The 22,913-nt window shown below is 38.0% G+C and overlaps 2 protein-coding genes and 1 long non-coding RNA gene across 6 annotated transcripts in view; 2 read left to right on the forward strand and 1 right to left on the reverse strand.

The window, feature by feature from the left end:
• The window catches only part of LOC138402649 (uncharacterized), a 305,836-nt gene that overhangs the window by 222,209 nt on the left and 60,714 nt on the right, over positions 1-22,913 (forward strand). The window lies entirely within an intron of this gene.
• The window catches only part of LOC117984384 (zwei Ig domain protein zig-8-like), a 47,728-nt gene that overhangs the window by 6,733 nt on the left and 18,082 nt on the right, over positions 1-22,913 (forward strand). For 3 of the 4 annotated variants that reach the window (XM_069500149.1, XM_069500150.1, XM_069500151.1), the window contains exon 2: positions 10,531-10,614. In XM_069500149.1, the coding sequence (XP_069356250.1) occupies positions 10,531-10,614 (84 nt within the window). Of the gene's footprint in view, positions 1-10,526; positions 10,615-22,913 lie in introns of all 4 variants that reach the window. The other variant, XM_034971009.2, reaches the window with a different exon arrangement.
• Positions 14,752-22,821, reverse strand: LOC138402671 (BRCA1-associated RING domain protein 1-like). Its single transcript, XM_069500243.1, has 5 exons — positions 22,394-22,821; positions 20,928-21,054; positions 19,186-19,442; positions 18,123-18,486; positions 14,752-17,048 (listed from the first exon to the last, which is right to left on the reverse strand). Exons 1-5 carry the CDS (start codon positions 22,751-22,753, stop codon positions 16,555-16,557), a joined length of 1,602 nt encoding a protein of 533 aa, XP_069356344.1. The 5' UTR covers positions 22,754-22,821; the 3' UTR covers positions 14,752-16,554.

Consider the following 22,913-nt stretch of genomic DNA (forward strand, 5'->3'; position numbering starts at 1 on the left):
CATTTTAACGCGGAGCGGGGAAGCGAAGTGGAGAAGCGGAGCGAAGCTAGCTCCCCGTATGGGAAAATACAAAACACAGTCCGCAACTCCGCTCCGCATTACTTTCTCACTCCGCTCCGCTATCTAGCTACGCGTCTATGGACAGACACAGTTGGCAACTCGGCTCCGCATCACTTTCTCGCTCCGCTCCGGTACCTAGCTACACATCAGTGGACATGCAGCCTTAGTAGGTATCTATTCCTTTGTGAAAAGATACATAGCACTACATCAAACTATAAAACAGCGAGGTATTAACTAAAAAAATGTTGACAGAAAAAGTGTCACTGCGACTTTGTTAAGTAGAATCAACAAAAAAAGTAAGTAAGTTACAGTTACTCGTTTACAGTAGTGTAAGTGTATAAACATTAAAGTGCATAATTCAGACCGTTTCTTCAAAATTTCAATTCACCTGCAATAGTGCTTGTTATTGAAGTTCGTAAGCTCATCCTTGCGGAGCGCTAAACTTGATAGGCGTAGCTTAGGTAAATTATTACAGATTTACCAGGGCTTCGCACGTCTCAAGTATGAAAAACTTATTTCCCTGAAGGCGCTAGTACACATTAGCCAAATGCGTTTGATGAGTATCAGCAAATGTGTAAACATAATGAAAATTGCTCCAAATATTTGGATATTTGAATTAAAACCCACAAAAGATGGCAAGCTAGCCAGCGCTGCCACTACGCAGCAAATATACGCCAAATGGAACCTATACAATTTTAATGAGAGCATTGGCCGAGTGCATTAGACCTATTACTTAGTACAAGACTCTCTACTAAATTGTTGATACGAGCAGTATCTATTGATATAAAGTACATTTTACATTTTTGATAGCTGTTATCAAGGTTATCAAGTAGACGACGACGTCAAGTAAGTACACGACGTATAAAAATAACTACAATTTTTTATTTTAGTTGCTACAAGATAAGTGATAAGGCGGTCTTATCACTAAAGCAATAATTTCTATAATATGGTAGGTACCTAGTTACTTCTGTTATCTATGGTAGTGATAGATGAATAGAATTATGTTTTGGGCGTTTACTATCCGTGGGTATGGTCTATGAATAATAGCTGATACTTACGGAAGGTTTCATAATATATTAACTGGGATAGTAGAGGAAATTTTTGGGCCAAGGGTGATACGTAATAACTTTTTTTTAACCTATTTTTCTTAGCTCTTTTTTTGTTCAATCAGCGATCTTGATTGAGAAATAAATTATTATTAACATTTTCTATGGAAGAGTTTACGATGGACTCATAATTACTTTTCTAAATTAAAATCCACATAAGCCAAAGTTAACTTAGTTCCTTTGACAGACAAAAGACGTTGTGCGTTGAAGATAATAACTGTTTTTTTAGTCAGTGAATTAGCTGGCAAAGTCAAATTGGCTGTTAAAATGTCGCAGAAACGTTTTAATTAAATACTGCTTGATGGTAAATTCGCGCGGTTTTCTTCCATTAGGTAAATTGAATTATATCCGTTGAATAACCTGCTCTTTTTGGTCGGGATCTAATTTACATTTTACGGGTACAATTTTATAAGCCGTGACATTAACATAAGGGCTTTCTACCAGTGACAGCGCATCGAGGCGAGCTCGATTGCGGTAGAATGACAGCTACAATGTCACGATTACAATCACCTCTCATTGTGTGATGCTCGCTCACTATTGGCTACAATCATCATTCATCCAAGGCTACAATGCATTGATGCAACAGGAAAACAAGATGACACAACACCTGTTCATGATCATTATCATCAACCGATAGGACATAGATATCTTGTAGGGACTTCGGACTTCCACACGGAAATAGGTAGGGACTGATTCTCAATTTATGAGCGTTACTCTTGAAAAATTCCTTAGGTAAATTATTTTTATATTTTTTGTTACTAATTATTCTTTAAGTCTTTTAAATGAGAACCAAATTACGTTCGCATGCAGTGCGCTGAGAAACGCAACGCGGTAGCGCGTTAGGAAAACTTTACTAAAAGGTGGCATGAAACACTAACGACTCGACAGACATCTTTTGCTAAGTCAACGGGGAAAAATTAGGCTGCCAACTTTAAATTATAAGTTATGATGAGAATATTTTACCCAATGGCATTTTATTTTGGGGCATCCAATTTTCTCACTCCACGATTGTCTGACATAAAAAATAATTTTCAGTCGTGAAATTTCAGCCCAAATGCGAGATAGGTAGGTACTCGGTTTGATTGCGAGTTACATTTCAGAAAATTATAGGCGTGGTGTAGATGTACCTACCTAGTGCCGAGTAGAGGAGAATCATAGAAAACCACGGAACAGTTATGTTTTGTTTAGAAACTTACGATGATTACAATATTTTGTTCGCGCTGTTGTCACCCTTAATCAATGTATTGTGTGTGTTATGACAAAGAAAGCTTGAATATGATGGTACCTACATGGAATTTTACGATGATACATGATAAATAAATAAATAAATAAAAATCTTTTTTATTCGTATAAACTTTTACAAGTAGGTACTTACGAATAGTCGGATGCATCTACCACTGGTTCGGAATGCCTTCCTACCGAGAAGAACCAGCAAGAAACTCGGCGGTTGCTCTTTTCAAATATTTCATATAGGTACAAGATTATGCCATGTATAAAATAGTATTTGCAGTCTTGTGCGTTGCTGGAACGAGCTGCAGGTCAAATCCACGCTCTTTTATCATTTAGATAATCTTCAATTGTGTAATATGCTTTTTTCAGGAGCATATTTTTAATAGATTTTTTAAACTTGTGCAAAGATATAATATTATGGTTGCTACTTACAATTAAGTATAATATACTAATAGTAAGTTCCTAGTTGTGGTTTTTTGTGTGTGAAGTCGAAATTCCTTATTACTTACCTAAACTTTTATCAGTGTCTTAATGTTTAGGTCTACTTCAATATTTCGGCATACTTTTAATACTTAAAAAATCATTCAATATCGTAGTAAGTAGGTACAGAAAATATTTTCAATTTTGTATCTTCGAGAAATCTAATGAAACGATATTGAATATTTTACTATTTCCATTTGAATGCGCGCAGGGATTTCACCTTCGCAATTCGGATCTATTTCCTCATATTATTCATTTCGGCGATGCATCATCTCAAACAGTACGTCCATTGGTCATGCTTATTAAAATCATCTTCATCTAAATATATAAAAGGAAAAGGTGACTCACTGACTGACTGATCTATCAACGCACAGTAAACTACTGGACCGATCGGATTGAAATTTGGCAGGCATCCGCTAAGAAAGAATTTCTGAAAATTCAACACCAAAGGGGGTGAAATGGGGGTATGTTTGTGTAGTCAGGATACTATTTTATTTTACCTTACGCCTTACAATCTTGAATGGGAAGCTGGAAGAAATCTCTGTTTAGAGATAAGCATTTCTAATGTAACTTAATTTATTATTACTTTGTAACTACATAATTTGATATACCCATACTAATATTATAATTGCGAAAGTGTTTGTCTGTCTGCTAGCCTTTCACAGCCCATCCGTTCCACCGACCTTAACGAAATTTGGTACAGCGATAGCTTGCATCCCAGGGAAGCACATAGGCTACTTTTTATCCACAAAAATCAGAGTTCCCACGGGACTTTTAAAAACATAAATCCACGCGGACGAAGTCGCGGGCATCCTCTAGTGAAAAATAAATATAAATAAATAAATCCTAGAAGCAGAAATTAGTAAAAAAAATCTCTTAACATCGACTGCTGACCTCGAAAGTTATCCAAACAAAATGAAAAATCCAGCTCGGAAACTCGATCTGGCTATAAATCTAGACGTTTTTACAACTCGTAAGATTTATCTGTTTTCCTATTCATGAGTGACTTCTTTTCTCGAAGTTTAGTTATATAGTTACCTTTCTATCGTGCTTTAAAATAACATTCTAGTAAAATTGTACGTACCTACCTACTCTACCACCTACGATGGATAATAAAATACATCTACAAAAATCCCTACTGTCAAATACTAGTGGTTCGCCCCGAACTGAGACCTCTAGGACATTCGCCTGTTAAATTGCTGAGAGCAATAAATAAAACCGGCCAAGTGCGAGTCAGGCTCGCGCAACGAGGGTTCCATACTACAGTCGTATTTTTTCAACATTTTGCACGATAATTCAAAAACTACGTTGCATAAAAATAAATAAAAATCTGTTTTAGAATGCACGAGTGAAGACGTTTCATAATATGATACCTCACTTGATAAAGTTAACTTACTGATTAATTGACAATACTAATTATTAGTTCATGACCACATTTTTTTTTGTGTGATGTAACCACAAATTCACGGTTTTCAGATTTTTCCCCGAATGGCTGCTATAAGACCTACCTACCTGCCAAATTTCATGATTCTGTGTCAACGGGAAGTACCGTGTAGGTTTCTTGACAGACAGACAGACAGACAGACAACAAAGTGATCCTATAAGGGTTCCGTTTTTCCTTTTGAGGTACGGAACCCTAAAAAATCGCAATATATTGCAAATTAAACATCTGACTGACGCTAGAGGTCAACGAACATTGCGTAGATAGCTGTCAAGGGGACAATTGCCTCTTAATTTCAATGCCAAATAATGATAGCTTTCATCCATATTAATATTATAAATGCGAATGTGTGTCTGTCGGTCTGTCTGCTAGCCATTAACGGCCCAAAAGTTTAACCATTTTTGATGAATTTTGGTACAGAGTTAGCTCATATCCCGGGGAGGGACATAGGCTACTTTTTATCCCGGAAAATTCCCAAACTTTATAGCGCAGGCTGTACTAAAATAATAAACTCCAACACTACGCGAACGCAAAGTAGTTCCTCTCTAGTAGAATCTTATTCTAATGAAAATAGTCTCTCATTTCATTGGAGAGCCTCGGTCAACGCTGCTCTCCTAAGCTTCTCTTAAGCACAAGTTGGTGCTTAAGGACTCCACTCTCCTCACTGTAGGGTGTCGAGTTATACTCGTTGTGATACCAAGCACCTGGGTTGTTTGCAAAATGTGTACTTATTTTATAATTTTATTTGTGAAGAAAATAAAACGAAACAATAATATTATTTATTTCATCTATTAAGTTACCCACCCGTATTTAAATACCAGCCCAATAAACTACCACTATACAAAAAATCACATCATTTTATTACTACAGTCCAACAGTCCAATACCTTATTAGAGTTTTACAATGAGGACAAGACGAATGACGACCATTTATGTTGTCAAATAAGTATAGGTAGGTACCTATAGTCCGCCAAAGCACAGAAGATAAATTATAATAGTACTAAGCCAAAGGTCGAGATGGCAATCGGGGTTTGAGGTAGGTTCTAAAAATACCCAGGAAGCTTAATTTAACACTGTTCCTTTCGTGGAAAAAATATGTAATTAAGAAGTAAGTGTGTGTGTGTGTGTGTGTGTGTGTGTGTGTGTGTTTATAAGTACGTGAATGCTTGTTTCATAGTATTATACTTACCAAGGTATTTATTATTCTATATTCTGTGACAAAGGTTTCTATAGCTAATAGGTAGGTACGTCTTCAAGAACTAAACAAAATCGTCACCGACAAAGGACATGACAATAGAACATTAAGAAGGTCAGACCCATCCATTACTGTGCCACTTGCCTTCCTACGAGACGAGCGTAACTTTTTCATCGCACGCCAACAACAAGGCGGGTCGACGAGGCGATCATGTGAACGAGGTTTCACATTGTGCCATTATTACACCGTGTAGCAAATTGAATAAAAGCCGGATACATTCCCGGCCCGTTGCGCGAATCACTCAGTACCCGTAGTATAAGATTTTACGTCACACCAAACGTTGCTAGAATTCGAGAGTCGAAACACTTCTGCGTTATAGTAAACTGGATCTTAAGTGCCTTGTTTTAAAGCTCAAGTTTGTCTACACATCTACAGCCAGCGCTCCAAGCGGAAACATTGCGAAATTAAAATCAGTAGCATTGAATTTTTGACTTCAATTCAAGGCTCTTTATGTCCATTTTACTTTGATGTTATTGTGTTTCGATTTTCGATTTCTAGCAACGTTTGGTGAAACGTAAAATCTTATACTACGGGTACAGAATAGACTTCGACTGTAACGAAACGCTGAGCAAAAACCGAAACACGTTTTTACTAGAATATATTGTGTATACCTAATTATACAAAGTTTCAAAAATATTTTTTTTTTTATTCAGATACAAGTTAGCCCTTGACTGCAATCTCACCTGATGGTAAGTGATGATGCAGTCTAAGATGAAATGATGATTTAATGAAAATTTACGAAGTTATTTGGACATGAAAAGAGCCTCCCCGCGAGGTGCTTAGTTTTATACCGATCACAAGCACCCGGCGTCCCTGGAACCCTAGAAGCAGCTACTATACATGAACTAAAACAGTAGGCTGACTAATCTTTTCACCACGACGGCTACCTTTAAGACCGAGCTATCGCGGTTGCGGCTGCCCATGTTTGAGGTGACCGTCGACTCGAGAAGAAGAAGAACGAAGTTATAAGCTTGTTGTATTGAGTCGTCCTCGCAAAACATGGTCACGCAAGCAAACGGCTGTAAACCAACGGGAAGGCTGGGGTCGATCGGGTCATTCAACTATGTGTTCCAACTTGCAGGATCTTAAAGTATTTTTTGGTCAAAATATTACCCGTAGTAAAAAAGAATGCGATCGATTCGGTTACTGATCCTGAATAAACTAATTTCAGATTTTGCGTATACTAAAACTAAAGCTAAGTATATGAAATGGGTAGGGCTACGTGCATCAATCAGCCTTTCGTTCATACATCAAAGTTTTTATAAATATCCATACCGCAAAGTGATTCCTAAAAATACCAAGCAAGCTTAATTTAACATAGTTGCTTTCGTGGAAAAAAATATGTAAGTAGGTATTAAGCAGGTAGGTATTTGTGTAATTTGTACTTATATTTTATGGTTCGAAAACTCCATGAGCTATCAAACGACATAAATATTAAAGCTCTCAATAAAAAAGGCATTTTTGCGTCGCTTACCGAATCCGGCCATTTCCGCGACCGACGGTATCGGCTGTCTTCAAGTAAATAGAACGAGGTCAACGTACCTACCTACTGACGCACATGAATTCCCTTGCCACGGTAATATTTATGTATAATATTACCGTATTGCCATGCGGTGTGTCACCATTACAAAGACCAGCCAAGTGCGAGTCAGATTCGCGCACCGAGGGTTCCGTACTCAGGTACACTAGATTACGACATGGGGTTATTCAAGGGGCGGACCAACAAATTCCTAAAAGGCCGGCAACGCATCGGCGGTTCCTCTGGTACTGCAAATATTCATGGGCGGCGGTAATCATCAGGTGACCCGTCTGCTCATTTGCTCGCTATCTCTATTAAAAAAAAGGTATTTTTTCGAATAAAAATAAATAAAAATCTGTTTTAGAATATTATACAGGTTTATGATAATATGATACCGCACTTGGTAGAGTTTTGAAAATTGAAAATACTAATTATTTGTTCATGAACACATTTTTTTTGTGGTATAAACAAAAATTCACGGTTTTCGGATTTTTTTCCTTTACTTTTGCTATAAGACCTACCTACCTGCTCAATTTCATGATTCTAGGTCAACGGGAAGTACCCTGTAGACACGGTTAAATATAAATAGATTTTCTCAACGGACACGACAAACAGATAGACAACGAAGTGATTCTATAAGGGGTTCTTTTGCCTTTTGAGGTACGAAACCCTAAAAACTAGTCGTAGGTAACTACTTATTTAAATAATTAAAAAATACGACTGCCCTGCAAAAAAATGAACTATAAAATACCTACTTGATAAATTTATATTTGAAAATGGCACATTCTGCCGCCATATTGATTTTTTTAAATAACTTAGTGTCACTCGGAATGACGTTGGGATTTCATCGAGTGATATCCCATCTTGGTCCTATCAATCCAAATCTGTTCAAGCACTTTTTTTACTCACCTTTTTTGAGCAATCGTGTAAATAAATAGCAATTCTGTTGTATATTGGTCAAAATAATATAATTTATTGTGGCATTTGTCGCACTAGGTAGGTAAATAGGTAGCGAATATAATGAAAATTTATTTGCTTTTGTAATTTTGTAAAGAATGCGGCCATTACAAAATGTCCTTGACACAGTACTAACTGCGAATTCCACCCTAAGGGCATATTTACACGGCCCACCCTACGGCACGATTTGCGACGATACGACCTTAGCATTTAAGACGGCTTAGCATAAGATTTTATATTTTACCAACGATTATATTAATCGAGCGTCGAAAGCCGAAACACTTCAAAGTTTTTTTTTTAATTTATGGTCAAGCATTTATTATATGTACTAGATATGTACATTTGTCTCTCGCCAAACTGGTGAGCCAGTTTGTTGGCGAGCAGGCGCTCCTTAAAAATAATTACCTAGGTATCTGCGTATTAAATGATTTCTACATATATATATTTCTTAAGTTAAGGTCTATTTTGCTATAGACTGCCTTGTTTTAATACTCTAGTTTATCTGTATATCTACAGCCAGCGGTCCAAGTAGAAACTTTGCAAAGTTAAAATCAGTGGTAGGTGAATTAATAATTTTTAATCAAAGATTCAGGTCCATTTTAAGTTGACGTTATTTTATTTCGATGCTCGATTCTCGTGAAAGACAAAAACATATACCTACACCAAGTAACACCGCTGAAATAGCATAGCAGTTGTGAAAACGAACGTCTTGCAGCGTGGTGTCGCGATGTTGTTGCATTAGTACCTAAACTCTTCGTATCCGATTACTAAAAGATTGGACCTGGCGTCGCACGATTACAAATTTAAAAAAAAATTAAAAATTCAACGAGTGCAGACAAAAATTCGTAGTACGTGTATGTTCGCATCTTTATCACTGATACACGTACTACGAATTTTTGTCTGCCACTTGTTGAATTTTTAATTTTTTTTTAAATTTTTAATCGACGCTAGGTCCAATCTTTTAGTAAACGGGTAGGTAGTAAAATTAAAATTATTATGGCTGTTGGAGGCAACACTGCATTTTGTCGTATCGGTATCGTGAGGTCGCCTGTGGATAAACCCCCTAACCATAATATTACTTTTTCATTTTATTTCCATGACGAATGTTGCTTTCGTGACACAAGCATTACGAGGTAATTTTGTTGAGCCAAAGAAAAGGAATGTCCTTCTGCTACGTGACATCAGCAAAAAATTCTATATAAGTGTACAAATGACATTTAGCACAAAAATTAAGTAAATTCAACGTAGGTACCTATTATTAGTGTATAAATTTTACACAAGTAATTTAAAAAGTTTAAAAAAAAACCGGCCAAGCGCGAGTCAGGCTCGCGCAATGAGGGTTCCGTACTACAGTCGTATTTTTTCGACATTTTGCACGATAATTCAAAAACTATGATGCATAAAAATAAATAAAAATCTGTTTTAAAATGTACAGGTGAAGACCTTTCACATGATACCCCACTTGATATAGTCACTCACTTCGAAAGTTGAAAATACTAATTATTAGTTCATGACCACAATTTAATTTTTTTGTGTGATCTAACCCTAACACCTTCACGGTTTCCGACAAAACGTCACATAGGTGACGTTTTGTCGGCGTCAGTCACAAGTGTGACAGAGACAACGCTCTACAAAGACGAAATATCATTCTATTATAGGTCGCCGTCGATGTACAATATTTCTTGCCGGCTACTGTATTTCTGTTCTTCTGTTCAAAGCGCTTTTGGTATTAGTAAAATACCTAACAAAGCTTTTGAAAGAAAAGCATTCCAGCACGTTTTATTTCATACAAAATTATTCGACCGAAGCGGATCGAATTAACTAATAATGCCCTAAAATTGGAATTCCCGTCATCGGACCCATTGTGACATTTTGTCCAATTGTTTGCCTCCAATTTGATATAAAGGACACAATCCGTGAGGACTAATTTAATGAAATATTTGTTGGACCAATTGAGATCTGTTAATTGAAATATTTCTGAGACGAGAATGACCTTTATGGATTCCGATATCGGTTTTTTTACTTTCTGTTTTCAACCCCCGACGTAAAAAGAGAGGTAATAAGTTTATTTTTTCATTTATTATAGAACTAGCTGATGCCCGCGACTTCTTTCGCGTGGATTTAGGTTTTTAAAATCCCGTGGGAACTCTTTAATTTTCCGGGATAAAAAGTAGCCTATGTCACTCTCCAGGTCTTAAACTATACCCATGCAAAAAATCATGTCAATCCATGGCTCCGTTGCGACGTGATTGAAGGACAAACCAACAAACAAACACTTTCACATTTATTATAGGGGTAGTGATTAGCCATGTTAATCATGACTAACATTTCCCTTATGGCTCCCCCAGGCTCCATCTAAGCATAAGTTTGTGCTATAGGATGGTACTCCTAGCACAAGCTTATGCTAAGATATTCCTCCCCGATTGCCATATCGACCTGTGGCTGACTATACCTACTTTAAACGATCTAACCTTTTCAGATAGGTAGCCCGGACATTATGGGCCAGGCGGCAAGCGTGAAGTCGGCGTTATGGATATCTCTTCTGCATGGCTGCCTTTTCCTCATCGGTACGTATGACTTCATTTACCTAATATGGTTAAGTATTTGGTGAACCCAAGTCCTTTACCGTTAAGATAAAATTTCAACTGAATTTTTATTTTATTTAATTTTTTAAATATATTAGGTAACTACTTAACTAGCCAATGCCAGCGAATCTTACCAAATTTTCAATTGTGGATTATTTAAATGTAAGCTTTTAAATGGTACTACTTTCATCTTGTTATCACCTGGGCCCAGGAATGTATGGAAACGTTTCGATCTCCTTTGTAGTTTTTGAGGCCAATAATTATTGATTCCTTGAACATCCGAAATGTGCCTTTTGGGACGCATGTCGCCTTAAGATCTGGAAGACCCACCTCATCATTAGGTACCTACCTATCCTATAAAACCCCTTCCATTACGAAGCGGTCTAGGCCGTCAGAAATGAGAAATATCACACAAAGGGATAGTTAGATAAGAATATCATCATCATCATGATCAACCCATCGCCGGCTCACTACAGAGCACGGGTCTCCTCTAAGAGTGAGAAGGGATTTAACCATAGTCTACCACGCTGGCCATGTGCGGATTGGTAGACTTCACACACCTTTGAGTACAACTCTCAGGCATGCAGGTTTCCTCACGATGTTTTCCTTCCCTGTTAGAGCAAATCATAACTCCGAAAAGTTAGAGTTACGTGCCCGGGATCGAACCCCCGACCTCCGATTAGAAGGCGGACCACTAGACAGCTTATCTTAGATAAGAATATAGTAATATGTAACTCTGTAAACACACAAAAAGTACCTAGAAGTCGATTAATCGAAATAGCAGCGTCCAAGTCGTAACCCTGACTTTATTGTATCCTTGCCAAATATAGACACGCTCCGATTTCCTTTTGTTGAATGATGTTTTGTCGTAAATCATACTCCAATACTTATACTCCATCGCATTGTGTGTGGGAATCTCTGTTTATTTCATTTCTCTCTACCTATTGGCTCTAAGTGAAGAGACATTATATAACCTAAAGCAGAACAACAACAGCTATTGTTTCTCGGAAGGTTGAGCTGTATTAATTGTTTATGCGCTGTATGTTGACAGAGCAATTTTTGTAGAAAAAATACTAGTACACACCTAACTATAAGTACCTAGGTACCTACCTATGTAACGGTATAATCACAGAATATATTATTATAATGGTATAATTGAATCCATCTGTATAAGTACTTACCTACAGCAATAACTAAAATGATTTCAAGTGAGGTGTCGATTTAACGTCTTTGGATATTATAGGTAGGTACCTAGCGATCACGAAGGGATACAGGCCGGATATCCAAAAGTCGGCCACTGGCCTTCAGGCGGTTTTAGATGCGTTACGGTTGCGGTTAAACTTGGACTAGATCAAAAGCAGTTGGTTGCACAACTGACTGAATATCAACACTAAATTCATACTTCTATGAAAGGTTAAAGGTAAAATTCTGATCTAAGACTTGCGTAACCCATTAGGCATGCTAACTGTTACTTAGCTTCAACTGTCTATGAACCAACAGTAGGGGGCTGTCTCCACGAGCGAGAGTATCGCGACGATTTTATCGTCGTGCCACGTATTTCTATATACTCTCTAAGAACGTGTCTCCACACGGCGATGCGACGAGTGGCAATGTGCGCGCGTTACGTCGTCCTATCGCCGCGGTATCGTCGCTACTGGTGGCGCGCTCGCCGCAGAACGTGGCGCTCTCGCAGCGAGCGCGCGGCGGGCGCGCTCTCAAACGCAGCGTCATTTCAGCGTTGCCTCTCGCCAAGCAAGGACACGTATCGACGCTTTTTTTCTTTTTTTAATAACAATAACTGCATATTCACTAGCGTACTTGCACAAGCACCCCAGAACACTACATCCATAATTAAGAATTATTTTATTAACTGAGACACTACTTATTTCGCTCTCGTCTGGCACCTAACTGAACTCTTTCAACAAAAACACAACGCATCGAAATTCGGCGATTCCGTTACGAGTCGTCGCGGACACGCTGTGATTCCGTCACGAGTCGTGACGATATGGTGGCGGAATAATCGCTCGTTCGTGGAGATTACCCGACGATAGAAGCGCGGACTCGTCGCGATACTCTCGCTCGTGGAGACAGCCCCTTAGTAATGGAGAGGAGAGGTTATTAACATTTTTAAGCACAGTCGATAGCAGACACGATAAATCAAAAACTATTAGGGACAAAAGTAAATAATATTCTGATTTTTAGGGTTCCGTACCTCAAACGGAAAAACGGAACCCTAATAGGATCACTTAGTTGTCTGTCTGTCAAGAAACCTACAGGGTACATCCCGTTGACCTAGAATCATGAAATTTGGCAGGTAGGTAGATCTTATAGCTGACATTTGGGGAAAAATCTGAAAACCGTGAATTTAGGGTTAGATCACACAAAAAAATATTAAATTGTGGTCATGAACTAATAATTAGTATTTTCAACTTTCGAAGTGAGTGACTATATCAAGTGGGGTATCATATGAAAGGTCTTCACCTGTACATTTTAAAACTGATTTTTATTTATTTTTATGCATAATAGTTTTTGAATTATCGTGCAAAATGTCGAAAAAATACGACTGTAGTACGGAACCCTCATTGCGCGAGCCTGACTCGCACTTGGCCGGTTTTTAATGTACAGGCATTGTCATGGCCGTTTCATGACCCACTTAGTATAGTTATCTAACTACCTATATAAAAGGAAAAGGTGACCGACTGACTGATCTATCAACGCACAGGTCAAATTACTGGACGGATCAGGCTGAAATTTGGCATGCAGATAGCTATTATGACGTAGACATCCGCTAAGGATTTTGAAAATTCAACCTCTAATGGGGTGAAATAGGGGTTTGAAATTTGTGTCGAGTCGCGAGCTAGTCTTACTTAAAATACTAATTATTTGTTCATGAACACATTTTTTTTTTTTGTGATGTAACCACAAATCCACGGTTTTCGGATGTATTCCTTTACTTGTGCTATAAGACCTACCTTCCCGCCAAATTTCATGATTCTAGGTTAACGGGAAGTAGGTACCCTATAGGTTTTCTTGACAGATAGGTACGACAGACAGACAGACAGACAACAAAGTGATCCTATAAGGGTTCCTTTTTCCTTGTGAGGTACGGAAACCTAACCTACGGAAATATAAAATTAAAAATCAATTACCCTCAAATACCTACCTACATATACTAGGTATAAGGTAGGTATACGTTTCGATAATATCCTTCGGCTTATTGTGCTCCTGCCAAACAAAGACGATGCTCAACGATTTCCTTTCACAATAATGTTTTGGAGCTAATCATTGTTCCTAGCTTTGTACCTATGTATTTATTTCATGTCGCTCTACTGGGTTTGTATGAAAAAATATATAATAAATATAAGCTCGAGAATACTTAATAGGTAAATGAAGGAAGGATTTGTCCGAAATGAATATTTTTGGGGTTCCATACCTCAAAAGGAAAAACGGAACCCTTATAAGATCACTTAGTTGTCTGTCTGTCAAGAAACCTACAGGGTACTAGACCTAGAATCATGATATTTGGCAGGTAGGTAGGTCTTATAGCAGACATTCGGTGAAAAATCTGCAACCCGTGAATTTGTGGTTAGGTACATCACAAAAAAAAATTAAATTGTGATCATGAACTAATAATTAGTACTTTCAATTTTCGAAGTAAGATAACTATATCAAGTGGGGTATCATATGAAAGGTCTTCACCTGTGCATTCTAAACACGGAATAGAAAAATCAGAAAAAACAAAAAACTGTTCTTTCTGTTCCGTGATTCTAAAACAGATTCTTATTTATTTTTATGCATTATAGTTTTTGAATCATCGTGCAAAATGTCGAAAAAATTACTTGTTTAATATATTATCGTTGCGCGAGCCTGACTCGCACTTGGCCGGTTTTTTACCTGACTACAGCCAAGCGGCGGAAGGGTTGAAGGATTATAATTTTAGCAATGTTTGTATTTACATGTTCCACCTTAGCGCCTAAACTACGTGGATACTGAGATATTTCTATGAAACGGGGTAGCAGGTTTCTATAGTTTCTACGGCATTGTATACCGGAAAACTAAACCGCTTACTGGCTCTTTCTGTAGGGTAATATTTAAATTGGGTATTTGACTCCAATTTTTTTATTACTTTATTATAAACTAGAATAAAAATAATGACGTAAACTGAATAAACTAATTAAATCGATCAAATAACAAAAAAGTTACAAGCATTTAAATATTTCTGATTAGACAGAGACAGCGATACAGCAGTTTGACGTCACACCTACTAATGCCATAGTAGCTTCGTGCGGTGTCATACAAATTTTCGTTTTGCGAGAAAGGGATAGAAGACCCTCCCACTCCAAAATTAAAATGCCTGTAACTTTGTAAATCTTTGTTGGATTTTAATATTTTTATCAGTATACATCATTATTTTTATCCTAGTTTATAATAAAGTAATAATATTTATCAAATTCGAAAGTAGGCAAATACCCAATTATGAAGTAGACCCAAATAAAACTCATTTTATCAGCTAGTAATTAATATATTACGAAGTGGCAGTGGTCCGACCGCCGACGATGAACGAGAAACGAGTAAAACTAGAAACTATAAACGAGTTGGCGATCAGCGGGAAGCGAGTATGTAGTTTCGATAGTTTTGTCGCCGGGCTATAAGCGAGTGCGCAAGTGCGACGAGCGATTACTCGCGCCATTCGCCCGCGGTCGCTCAGTCCTGTGCAAACATGCGCGCGCGTTACACGTGTTCAAGCGAGCGAGCATCGCTGAACGAATATCGCTGAACGAGTTTATTTTTGATAGTAAAGCGAGTCGTCGCTAGCAGTGTGAACAGTCACAGAGCAACTTTTGATATTTGCATCTCTTTCGCTTACACGGAATGTACCTACATTTATTGTGCGTTTCTTGAGAGAGAAAATCGCCGATAGTTAGTCGTTTTCTAGCCGGCGCGCGGCGGTCGAACCACTGCCTAAATCTTCTAATCACTTGTCATTAATTAACGAAATTCTGCGAAAATACTTATTTTTAGAATTTGCACTGTTTAACAAAAATGAAAAATTATGACAATACCTACATTTATGTGTTGTTCGTGTACAGCTCAGCATTATGTCTTGCATCATATAATGCAACAAGCTATCTTGGCGCGTGGCGAAAATCGGAACTAACGTTGCCGTCAAGTGTTTCTTTGTTCTTCTTTGAATATTCTAAGGGTTTGTTCTCCACGCCACCCCCTGTCAATGTCATTCAAGTGCCAAGACAGCTTTGTCGCACTGTATGCGTCAATACGCATAAAATGCAGGAAACTGTTGTTCAGCTGTACGAACCACAAATAATTAAAAAAACTAATAACAAAACCTCTTTTATATTGTTAAATTGTATGTACAACTAATATAAATATTACTTAAATTGTTTTCTACAACCGCACCGCGCGCCACCGTAAGGAATTTCACCCTCGTTCGAGCCTAGTGGTTAGGACGTCCGCCTTCTAATCGGAGGTCGGGGGTTCGATCCCGGGCACGTACCTCCAACTTTTCGGAGTTATGTTCGTTTTAAGCAATTAAATATCACTTGCTTTAACGGTGAAGGAAAACATCGTGACGAAACCTGCATGTCTGAGAGTTCTCCATAATGTTTTCAAAGGTGTGTGAGGTCCTACCAATCCGCACATGGCCAGCGTGGTAGACTATGGCCAGACCCTTCTCACTCTGAGGCTGAGATCTATAGAGCGCACTTTGACTTTGCTCAGACTGAAGATTGAGTCAAAACGAGACAGACTTATGTGAGAGATAGGTATAGCTCTGTCTCGGTTTAACTCTGTCTTAAGTCTAAGCTAAGTCAGAGTGCGCTCTATATATCTCACCCTGAGAGGAGACCCGTGCTCTGTAGTGAACCGGCGATGGGTTGATCATTTGATCTCGTGCCATTTTGTCTACCACGGCTCGCACAGTTCATACTTCTCAATACACTCGATGAGCCAGCCTATAGGCAGAGCCTTCAAATGTGGCATGTTATACAAGGGCTCATATGTATCCTTGTATATAATATAATGCGAACACTTAAACAGTTTGCTTGTCTCAGAAGCATGGTACGGTACTAGTTGTTCTGACTCCGGAATTAGCTCAGGATTCGGTGCCCGTCTGAGGACCACTCCGCCTGCATCCGTAACCAATTTACTCAACACTGCCTTAGTTAATATGATTGTTGGACTGATCTCAAACTTTGCGTTGAAATTGTGGAAATAAAAGTGACATCCATTAAAAATTCCCGGCAGTTGCTTGTACTTATTGTACCGAGAATTCCTCGGCCCGGTGTATAATTTTATTCCGACTCCAATAACTTCGTGGTCCTTGAATTGCGCTAGCTTCTTATCGTTCGATTCTGTTATCCAATTTGTTGTTATAATCCAGATACTGTTGACGATCCCTAAAATAAACAAGACGTATAAATTGAAAATCGGGCAAGTGAGAATCGGACTCGCACACGAAGGGTTCCGTACCGTCGGCAAAGAAATACAGTGGACCCCCGGTAATCCGACAAACGTTTTGCAAGGCAGTGTCGGACTATCGAATTTGTCGGATTATAGAGTACTGCCTAAGACCCCCTGTAGTCCGGAATTTTTTACAACAGAGTACCTTGTAATCCAACAAATTACAGATCCAATGATAAGATTCTAGATATTATATTTGTACTCTGAAGTCCAAAATATCATACTTCATTATGTATTCAAACTTTAAATTCAAATTAAGTAATCAGAATCAAAACAATACCCTACGTGTCGAGAACAATAGTGGTGGTGCATAGGTACACATTATATATAACTTGTGTTCAATCATGCATTAGCGAAGATTGTCAAAAAAATATTCAATAATAAATAATAGACCATGTCGGATTACAGGGGGTGCCGGATTAGACAGGGGCCGGATTACCGGGGGTCCACAGTAACACTTTTTAATTTGTTTTTTAATTTTCATGGCGGGAATTTTGTCATCTCGACCTGTCGCTCGTACTGTACTAATTGTTAAGTAAACTAAGGAAAAATAAAGTAAAGAAGGAAGAAAGAAAGAAATATACCCTGTAAAACCGCCAAAGTGGATGCGCAAACGTCATTTTCATCAGTATCCACAATTAGATGAGTTACTTTTTTAGTTAACTTTGTCTCAATATGCAAATTTGTATGATGCTTTGCTAACATTTTGAGCTTGTTAAGCACAGTGCGAAATGTAGGCACAGTACACAGTTATTTCTTCAAAATCAGAGAAACACGTAAGCGACGCGATTTGCCCGGTACTTTAGACCTTTGGGAGTTAGGGTTTTCACTCGTATCATGGTTTATTGCCAGTTGTAACAAGGTCGTTTGTGCCTCATAAAGTGCGCCTCTTACGCATTTCAGTGAGAAGCTACTTAAGTAAACTAAGGGAAACTAAATTAACGCAACAGACAAAAAGCTATGTTAAAGTGCCTGAAACCTGCCCAAAAGGGGGAAAGAAAGAAACATACCTTGTAACACCTCCAAGGTGGATTCGCAAACGTGATTTTCCTCAGTATCCACAATTAGATGAGTTACTTTTTTGGTTAACTTTGTCTCAATATGCAAATTTGTATGATGCTTTGATAGTATTGTGAGCTTATTAAGCACAGTGCGAAATTTAGTAACACAGTACACAGTTATTTCTTCAAAATCCAACTCTGAATGCAGTTCTGATATATATGTTATGTTTATTCCTTGGGTTTGGATGATATTTTGTTCCGCTTGTTCGAGAACCTGCTTCATTTCGTCAGAAGCTAACTGCAATGGAGTCTCGCCTTTACAATTCCGCGCATTGACGTTTGCTCCATTTCTGACTAGTTCAATCGCAATCTCCTGGAAAAATTTTTTTTTTAGAATATTAGCCAAGTTTACCATGCTGATTAATATTCCCCTTTCTCCTCAAATTAAGCGTAAAGCTTGTGCTAGGAGTAGGTTTGACAATAGTGCAATGGGTGAGGTTTGAACCGGCGACCTTTCGGTTTTCAGTCCTCTCCTTTAACCGTTGAGCTACCGAGAGTCTGGTTAATAATAATACTTGCTTTAACGGTGAAGGGAAACATCGCGAGGAAACCTACATCCCTGAGAGTTCTCCATAATATTTTCAAAGGTTTGCGAAGTCTGCCAATCTGCAATTGGCCAGCGTATGGTCAAGACCTGATTCTGAAAGGAGAACCGTGCTCAATAGTGGGCCGGCAATGGGTTGATAATGATGATTTCAAAATTGCTTCATCATCATTTTAATCCATTGCCAGCTCAGTATTGGGTACTGAGCACAGATCTCTCAGAATGAGAAGGGTTTAAGCCATAGTCTACCACAATAGTCAAGTCAGGACTTCACACACCTTTGAAAACATGGAGAACTATACCTTCATCATTATCGTTGTCCACAGCTGGATATGGGTCTCTTTTAGGGACTTCCACACACCAAGGTATTGCACCGCCTGACTCTAGTGGTTTCCTGCAACTTGTTTGATGTTTTCTGTCCACCTATGGGGGGGTCTGCCACCTAACGAACCACAAACTATATCTTACCCTGTGGTTATATCTGATGGCTTCGTGTAAAGGAGTTTCATTTCCTTGCCCAGGCACATCTATCAATGTATTGTGTTCTAACAGGAGCTTGAGTAGATCCAACCTCCCATTTTGAACAACCTCATGCAAAGGGGTCCAGCCTGCGTTATCCTTAGTATTGGTATTAGCTCCCTGATTCAGGAGTGCCACGACGGAGTCCACTTTGCCCAAACGACAAGCAATGTGTAGGGCTGTCTCACCTTTCTTGTTTTTCTTGCCTGTAAAAAAATTATTATTGTTATTCTTAGCCTGAACAGTTGTAACGTGTACCTGGTGCGGTCTCGTTTACATTCTTTATTATAACAATTTTTTTTTGCAATAGAATTTTGACATTGACAGGCATTTGTTTACATCGGAAACGTCATCCTCAAACGTCAAAATTGACATTTGCGGAGAGTTGTTCGGAAACATAACCTCTACCCATTATAATCTTCATACATATGCTGAAAGGAGACCATACATCAGTGTCTCGACAGTTCGTCTTTTTCTAAACGAAATTTATAATAATTGATGGAAGACATTTAACATGACTTCTCACTTTTTTTTTTCCAAAATTTGTACGCGGTGTGCGGAGCTCTCGAGATTTTTATGAGATATGAGATGTTTTGTGGCGAAATGCCTAGAAAGCAGTAATTTCGGCCTTAAAGGCTTCACATTAATATGGATTTTGTAAAATAACAGCGCTTATGCGCTGTTCCCCCTGTGTCCCCCCTGTGTTCCCCACTTATTGTTTATGTTCACCTATTTACTATGAGGTGATTTTCTTCCAAAAAAAAATATACTTATGAAACCTGATTGAAACATGGTGTTGAAATGTCCCTTTACACAAATCGGCCTGCATCCGAAGATCTGGTGCGTCAGTTAATTAATTTTAACCAGTGAACTCTCGAAAATATATTCCGGTGCGTAGCGAATGATATATTTTTTTCATAATTTTAGTATTAAATTTTTATAACCTCTTGTAGCCGTGTGGCTCTATAACCCTATGTCTAGTTATTAATAATGTAATGGGTACCTATATTTTTTTAGAATTAAGATAAGGCAAGCAACGTTGGGATGTCATACATAATATTTACTCCTTTTCAGTATTTTGAGTACTTGTAATATTTCAATAAATTCATTTTAAATTCAAAATCTTATTTTAATTCATTGATTTTATCCATTGAGTTTGTCACACCAGCGACGCCTAGACAGATTTTTGTCTTTTGTGGCACCCAATGTTTAGCAACCTTTGCCCACAGTTCGTCGGACATGCGCATAACATGTCCAGCCCAGTCCAATTTCAGTTAGGCAGCTTTATCTCCCACATAGGACAATGACAAGGAAGAGTGAAGTGGAGGCAAACGCAATAGATCAGAGACGGTTGCAGTGATACAGGGATATCAAGAACCTGCATAGCCCCATAGTAGAAGAAGAAGATCTCCCACATCTGTTATTTGCTTCTTGGAGCGATTAGTAAATAAGTCCACACTAATATTATAAATGCGAAAGTGTGTCTATCTACCTGTCTGTCTGCTAGCTTTTCAGGGCCCAATATTTAACCGATTTTGATGAAATTTGGTACAGAATTAGCTTACATCCCTGGAAAGGACATAGGCTACTTTTCAATTACATAGTTCCCACAGGATTTTTAAAAATCTAAATCCATGCGGACGAAGTCGCGCGCATCATCTAGTTAAGGATAAAAAGCAAAAATTACTTACTTTTATTTATATTAGTACTGGCAGAAGATATGTCTGTTGTGTTAAGTCCAGATTTTTGTATTTTAAGGTCACTTTTAGCTGCTTTGACTGATGTGTTAACTAAAACACAAGATTTTTCTACTTTAACCTAGAAATGACAAAATTTAAAATGAATATCTCGTAAACTATTTAATTATGAATCACTACTGCAGGTGGCTTGCAGAGGGGGCAGCGTTGCCACATCTACGTCTTTTTACGTAGATCTACTAACTTTAGGCCTTTCCTGCAAACCTACGAACTTCAGTCCCAGAATCTACGTATTTTTTATCAAATTGTACAAAGTAATCGAATACTTAGCCTTTTGAGGCTGAATGGGCATAATTTGAATTTCCTTTTCATTCATGAAAAAGGTTATTAAAAAAAGTTCCCTTTTTACACAGCTACAGCAATATACGTGTGACTGTGTAAAATGGAACGTTCGCTTTGCAGAAACTGTCACTAGTGTCACTGTTAGAAATCTGCGACAAGACTCTTTTGGCGCGTGGCGAAAATAAAGCCGCCATCTTTTGAAGTATCACGGTGTGACCCTTTGTGACCTTAAATGCAGTGTTGCTAAGTATAAAAATTTTAAATTTACTGTTTTGTTAAATATTAGAGCCATTCCATTTAAATAACATCATGATATATCCTAATAATATATTGTACAGCATAAATGTGTCTGCATCTTATAGCTATATTTAGCACCAGGTAACTAAATATAGCTAGTCCATGGCCTATAAATGGTTTTTATTATTCTTTCTCTATTTGGAAACAGGGACGGCTTTCCCAATTTCTTATTCAGATAAAATTAAATAAAACTTACTCGACTTTCGACATTGACATTTTCAATGTACTCCGTAAAATTGAGGAGATTTTATTTGCTGGCAGCCTTTGTTCTACAACTACACCCCCCCTGTCAATGTCATTCAAATGCCAAAAGAGCCTTGTCGTACTATGTATTTCGATTCAAAGTTCAAATTCAAACGGACTAACAACTTAATGAAACAGACTTTTCAATGAAACACTAATTGTTTTTTTATATGCTAATTTTTGTAAAAAGTAGGCACTTTTTACAAAAATTAGCATATAAAAAAAAAACAGCGACCTTTGCAAGAATTTTTTAACAAATATGTATGAGTTTCATTTGCGTGAGGCTGAAATTGATGAAAATGAATAAATTGTATGACAAAACACTACCTTACTCTCTTCATTTTACCCAGAAAAAAAGTACGTAGATCTACGAACTTTTCATCCGAAATTTTTACTAAATCTACGTCTTTTTCTAATGTGGTCTACGACTTTTTCAAAATCCGAGTTGGCAACACTGAGAGGGGGGTACACCCCATTGCCCCCTACCACTCACCCCCCTCCCATCCCGTTCCGCCGCGGACGCAATACTAAAGCTTAACCTGACTAATATATTATATGGATTATTGAATATTACTTGCCTCAGGCGTAAAACTTCCGGACTTAAATTTGCCGCCCTTTTTCCTCATATCATTCGAGGTTTCCGTTTGTACATTCGGAACATTCTTTCGGAACACTTCGAAAATTTTACTAAGCTCTCTGGCTGAGTTAGCTCCACGTTCTATGTCACCATCAGTATAAGTTGTGCAGTTCGTTAACTCTATTTTGCAGGTTGGGCAGTGAGTGAGGCTCTCAAAATGCGAGGAACAGACCAGGTGAAAACAAACACTCAATCTAACTGGGTCTTCGACTATTTCTGAACACTGACCGCAGGTGTAGTCCTGCTTGACCGCATCTAATGCTGTTAGGAAGTTTTGCAACTTTTCTTCCTCGCTAGACATTTTAGTTTTTAGAATTAAACAATATTAGCGTTTAGCAAAAAGCACACAAAAAGTTTAGCGCCTGCCGCGTAAATTCATAAAATAATAGTTTTGACAGTTGACAATTTATTGACACTTGGCAGTTTGACACTGACACTTGATAGTTTTTGACTTCGTTTCC

This window comes from Maniola hyperantus, chromosome 8, assembly GCF_902806685.2.
Source record: "Maniola hyperantus chromosome 8, iAphHyp1.2, whole genome shotgun sequence".
In the NCBI taxonomy this organism is placed as follows: domain Eukaryota; kingdom Metazoa; phylum Arthropoda; class Insecta; order Lepidoptera; family Nymphalidae; genus Maniola; species Maniola hyperantus.

Coding starts and splice junctions, on each gene's coding strand:
- LOC138402671 (XM_069500243.1), bottom strand. CDS start 22,753: ATGTCTAGCGAGGAAGAAAAGTTGCAAAACTTCCTAACAGCATTAGAT. Junction 21,055..22,393: donor CCGGAAGTTTTACGCCTGAG/GCAAGTAATATT, acceptor TGTCATTTCTAG/GTTAAAGTAGAAAAATCTTG. Junction 18,487..19,185: donor CCATCAGATATAACCACAGG/GTAAGATATAGT, acceptor AAATTTTTCCAG/GAGATTGCGATTGAACTAGT.